Source organism: Convolutriloba macropyga, chromosome 4, assembly GCF_964194025.1.
Source record: "Convolutriloba macropyga chromosome 4, txConMacr16.3, whole genome shotgun sequence".
Classification (NCBI taxonomy): domain Eukaryota; kingdom Metazoa; phylum Xenacoelomorpha; order Acoela; family Convolutidae; genus Convolutriloba; species Convolutriloba macropyga.
In genome coordinates this window covers 51,937,514-51,943,513 of record NC_134471.1, presented here as the reverse complement: position 1 = coordinate 51,943,513, position 6,000 = coordinate 51,937,514, and the positions used below count along the sequence as shown (strand labels likewise).

At 31.5% G+C, this 6,000-nt stretch overlaps 1 protein-coding gene across 3 annotated transcripts in view; it reads left to right on the top strand.

The window, feature by feature from the left end:
• The first annotated feature begins 422 nt into the window (after nt 1–422).
• Nucleotides 423–6,000, top strand: part of LOC142338495 (uncharacterized) — a 39,211-nt gene continuing 33,633 nt past the window's right edge. For all 3 annotated transcript variants that reach the window (XM_075388274.1, XM_075388272.1, XM_075388273.1), the window contains exon 1: nt 423–799. In XM_075388274.1, coding sequence (XP_075244389.1) covers nt 751–799 — 49 coding nt within the window. In that variant the 5' untranslated portion in view covers nt 423–750. The remainder of the gene's footprint in view (nt 800–6,000) is intronic.

The window sequence follows — 6,000 nt, the reverse complement described above, 5'->3', positions numbered from 1 at the left end:
TTGAGCTCTGCTATTGTAACCCTCCCGAACCTCTTGCGCCGTACCCCCTGACATCTCCCCCTGCCCAAGACCCTAGCCCTTCCCACCCCACCTCAAAGAAAACTCTTTCATCCCATCACAAAAAGCCTTTCTTTCAAAAAAGTGAAGCATAACTTACTTATAAATTTTACCAAAAAAGCACTCAAAGGAATTTTTTATCCTAATAATTTTCCTCGTTTTATTTTTGTCAAATCCTTTTTCTGTCACTCAGTTGATACGATGCCTAAATTTTGGTTTACGACGTCAAATGCACATTAGGCTTAAAGCAATCTGAATCACTACGAAAGTAATAAAGTTTTCGAATTAACTCTTCAAGAATTCAGATCTTTTGTTTATACAAATGCTTGAACTTAACCCAATAATTTGAAATACCTTAGCAAATGCGCAATACGTGCAAAGTATATTACAGCATCGAATTTGAGTATATCCAAACGCAGCGTTAGATGCTCTATAATTAAATTATTTTGGCATAATTATTATTTGGATCATAAACTGATCCTGTTTTGGTATTTACAAAACTCAGTTTTGCAAAACCCTATTTTTAAATTTGAAATGAATTTCCCTTGACAATTTAATTTCAATTCAAGTCCTTCAAAAATTATAGAAATCCCGATCAATAGAACAGTTTTTCGAGTTAAAAAGTTGCTGATTATATTCTGTTGCAATTCAAAAAAAATTTAAAAGAATTCTTCATTTCTGAAACTACTGAGGATGATTGCTGAACCGGACTTGCTGCAGATTTTGACGGAAGCATCTCCAGGTATGACTTGAAGATAGAACATTTGAAAACCCTGGTCAACTGAGAAAAGATCTTGCAAAATAAACTTTTGTCTTGAAATATCTTGCATGGAAAAAATTTTCTTGCAAAAATGCAAATTACAGATCATTATTGAGCCGGTTTCGCAGGATAATTTTTAAACGCTCTCATAATGCATTCTACTGAATTACAGAATATTTACGAATAAAAAACTATGAAATATTAGAATGAACGATACCAGACACTGCGAAAAATGAATATAAATTAGATTCAGGTTAAAGAAGATTTTGTTATGAAAGGAAAATCAACTAAAACAAAACGTTGAGTAAATTGAAAAAGCGTAAATTGGTTGCTTTTTTGGATTCGGACACATTTTTCTCGCATCACTTTTGAATATTTATTCCGATCTCACATTAGTGGGAGGGGGAACTATATGCTCAAATGGGTTTCTTTGTTCAGTCAACTTTGGCAGATCGATACATTCATCACAGAGAGCTGTGAGTGATATCATTGGAAAACAATTCCAGCGTTGAAAATGGAATTAAGAAGATGTATTTATTTGAAATTCTTTATTTCCAAGGAAAAATAGAGGTTTTATGTTTTGTTCACATCCAACTGACTACCGTTGTTTTTGTTAACTTTTCGTTAATTTTGCCAAATTTTTCTTCAGTTTAGCTAAAATTTGTTGAAATTGCCAACAACAAAGTTATTGGTTACACTTTTATGATAGAGTCGGGTTGCTTAATGGTTTGATCCAAGTTATTTATGCTAATTTTTATTCGAATTTCAAATCTTTTAATAAAAACGGTCTCCAAATATGCTCAAAACTGCTGATGCATTGCTTCTAACTGCAAAATAGAACTCTTTTTGCTTTCGCTTCCCATAAGAATTTTCTTGAAATAAAAGACTGCCCGTATCTGGCTTATTTAACTCGGTATGTATCCAAAGTTCATCAATTATTTTCGCTATATTGAAATATTGTAGATGCATAATTATCAATTTCGCAATTATTTGGAACAAATGGTAGTTCTAGTGGGACGTGCAGCTATGTAAGGACTTGTTTTATTCTGTCAAAGGTTATTTTCGATGAAAAAAGTATTCTCTTTGTATTGAAGCGCAGCATATTTTTCAATTTTTTGCAATTTTTGTTTATGATAGACTAGTTACAGACAAGAATGACTTTAATTCAAAAATTAGTTAAAACATGTGCTCTTAGCATGAAAAAGAGATGCAGTGAAACGGTTTTCAGGACGAACTCAGTTCTTGTGGTTTTGACAAAATGTTTTTGTAAGTTTAAATTACTTTTATTGTGTTTTGTTTGACTATGTTATCCATTTTTAAGTCCAATGACCAGGTCTCGGTAGAAAAAAACCTAATTTTTCTATGAATGGGACTAGTAAAACAAAACCTGGTTTTAGTTGGTCTCTTATCGCTCTTTTAAATGAGTATATATATTCGCTTTTTAGAAATAATCAAAATTCTGAACTTTACCAATTTTTAGTCTTACTTCTGTAAACTGCTAGCTGAGTTTCAAACGATTCCACTCAATCCTCAGTGAAAATGTTATGGAAAAAGCGTAAATTGGTTGCTTTTTTGGATTCGGACACATTTTTCTCGCATCACTTTTGAATATTTATTCCGATCTCACATTAGTGGGAGGGGGAACTATATGCTCAAATGGGTTTCTTTGTTCAGTCAACTTTGGCAGATCGATACATTCATCACAGAGAGCTGTGAGTGATATCATTGGAAAACAAGTCCAGCGTTGAATATGGAATTAAGAAGATGTATTTATTTGAAATTCGTTATTTCCAAGGAAAAATAGAGGTTTTATGTTTTGTTCACATTCAACTGACTACCGTTGTTTTTGCTAACTTTTCGTTAATTTTGCCAAATTTTTCTTCAGTTTAGCTAAAATTTGTTGAAATTGCCAACAACAAAGGCATTGGTTACACTTTTATGATAGAGTCGGGTTGCTTAATGGTTTGATCCAAGTTATTTATGCTAATTTTTATTCGAATTTCGAATCTTTTAATAAAAACGGTCTCCAAATATGCTCAAAACTGCTGATGCATTGCTTCTAACTGCAAAATATAACTATTTTTGCTTTCGCTTCCCATAAGAATTTTCTTGAAATAAAAGACTGCCCGTATCTGGCTTATTTAACTCGGTATGTATCATCAATTATTTTCGCTATATTGAAATATTGTAGATGCATAATTATCAATTTCGCGTTTATTTGGAGCAAATGGTAGTTCTAGTGGGACGTGCAGCTATGTAAGGACTAGTTTTATTCTGTCAAAGGTTATTTTCGATGAAAAAAGTATTCTCTTTGTATTGAAGCGCAGCCTATTTTTCAATTTTTTGCAATTTTTGTTTATGATAGACTAGTTACAGACAAGAATGACTTTAATTCAAAAATTAGTTAAAACATGTGCTCTTAGCATGAAAAAGAGATGCAGTGAAACGGTTTTCAGGATGAACTCAGTTCTTGTGGTTTTGACAAAATGTTTTTGTAAGTTTAAATTACTTTTCTTGTGTTTTGTTTGACTATGTTATCCATTTTTAAGTCCAATGACCAGGTCTCGGTAGAAAAAAACCTAATTTTTCTATGAATGGGACTAGTAAAACAAAACCTGGTTTTAGTTGGTCTCTTATCGCTCTTTTAAATGAGTATATATATTCGCTTTTTAGAAATAATCAAAATTCTGAACTTTACCAATTTTCAGTCTTACTTCTGTAAACTGCTAGCTGAGTTTCAAACTGTTCCACTCAATCCTCAGTGAAAATGTTATGGTTATTATAATTTTTGTAAATTTCTGTTTTTTAAGATTAGCGCATTTTTGAGCTTTGACAACATATATCTTCCTGTTGTCTACAAGAAGCTTAGTATCCGTAAAGACAGGTCGCATCATCTTTCTAGCAAGCTGAAATCCAATCTTCATAATTTTTTTTTAAAATCAGCTAATGGTATCTCGACTTTGATATTAAGCATTTTCATTTTAAAAAACGCGATTTTTGGATATCTCCCCAATTTGAGCCTGGTTTTTTTTCCTTACCTCAATATCTCAGCAAATGGGAGGTACTTTTGGCGCTGAAAGATTTTTAAAATCAGACTTATTTGATGGTCTCAGTGAATTGCTGATGATTTTAACGGCTGGGACACCGTTTTTGTTGAAATGTTTAATTCTTATTTAATTTTTGCCTGTTTTAGTCGTTTTTTTCGTATTCATCTGACATATTCTGGAAAATTACAGATCTCAATTGCTTCCTAGAAAGGTATAGGGTACATATCTCCATTTTTCCTTTTTTAATACTTTTAATGGTATAATTATTGTTTTTTAGTTGATACCTTAACCTTTTTATCACGTAAAAAATAATGGTTTTCAAAAATGGTAATTTTTTTGAACTATGCCCTTTCTGCTGTTTTTTGTTGAATAGTTAGGAATATTCAACAAAGACAGGTGTCATATCTTTTTTAGTGCAATGGAAGTTAATTTGTTTTGTTTGGTTCTATCTGATGCGATGTCATTTTGATTCTGTTTCTGCGTTCTTTGTAAATGTAGACTTCGCGTTTTTTTGTGTGATTGATTTTTGTGTTTAATTGGCTTTTAAATTTGTCTTATCTTTTTGTGTCAATAATGGCAATTATCACCGGTTCTATAATGCGGCAATACTTTATTCATTTTATGCGCGAACCGACATTGCCGAGCCTCCTTGTTTCTATATATTTTTCACTTTTGCCTTGATCATTATCTTGGTTCCTTACGGTCAATGTAAATCTGTAATTTTCTTGCTACTTTTATGTTGTTTTTGTTGATGCCCGGCCTGACAACCATAAATGAATCTTGATAAATATATCGCCATATAAGGAGAAAATCATTGCGTACTATATCACTAGCCGCGAGAAAATGTCGATTTAGGCTGACAAGGCACGAATAAGAGACAGTTTGTGTTTTATCGGCAAAAAGTTTCCGAACGTTAACAGGAAAAAAATATACTAAGATTTCCTGACAACCATGTCCTCGATCATAAATGTTCTTGGTGACATGTTCGAACATTAAAGGAAAAGTGAAAAATATTTCATGTCCAATTTCAATAAAACCTTCAATTTTGAAATCAAAACAAAAAGAACACCAAGATTGTGATTGAAGTACATAGGTAGTTTGTCGACCCAAATAACGTTGACTTTAATTTCCAAATGAAAAAACTAATTATTTACATTTCATATAAATAATTTTGATATTCCATTCATATCAAATATGATATTTTCTACTGATACAGAACAATTAAAGGATACAAGGAGGCTCGATAATCTCCGTTTGCACAAAATGTTCCGACCCCGTTCATCCCTTTCATCCACATTATTGGCTTAATTGTCTACCAAACGAGAAAGAGAGAGAAAACTTTCAGAAATACAAATATTGCTCAAAACTAATTGGCGAATAAATAAAAAAAATTGTTTCCAACTCAAATCAATTCGTAAAGTAAATAATGCCACGTAAAGATTTGATTAGACCTGCCATTGTTAAGACTACGAGACAAGACAAACAATATTACCAGATAACAACAAGAAACATTATTTATATCCAAAAATCAATGTCTTTTTTAAAAAAAAAACCTTAATAATATCGGTTTTATCATTAAAGTTTTATTATTTGCACTTCGTAAAGTAAATAATGCCACGTAGAGGTTTGATTAGACCTGTCATTGTTAAGACCACGAGAAAAGACAAACAAAGTTACCAGATAACAACACGAAACATTATTTATATCCAAAACTCAATGTCTTTTTTTGAAAAAAAAAAAGAATAACAAAGTCAATAAAAGTCAAATAAAATTTTAGTATGAAAAAGTGAGTTGAAATTCATTAAAAAAAATGATGAGACTCGTTGTCAAATAGACAAAAATGGTCAAAGTTAAAACATACGTAATTTTTTTTTGAAAAATTAAATAATACCAAATAATCAAAGCCATTAGATATCAACTGATATGGTTAAATAGATTCAATTTCAACAATACTTCTGTATGAAATCATTGAGAACTGGAAACATCCAAATTTCTCTTTACGTCTACAAAAACAAACAGCAAATACAGCCAAAAAACAAAAATTCGATTAATCTTTGCGAGAAAATGGTGTCGAACCCGTTAAGACCGTAATCTATTCCGTAACAACAAATAGTTCAGTTAGAGTTTTTTGAACGC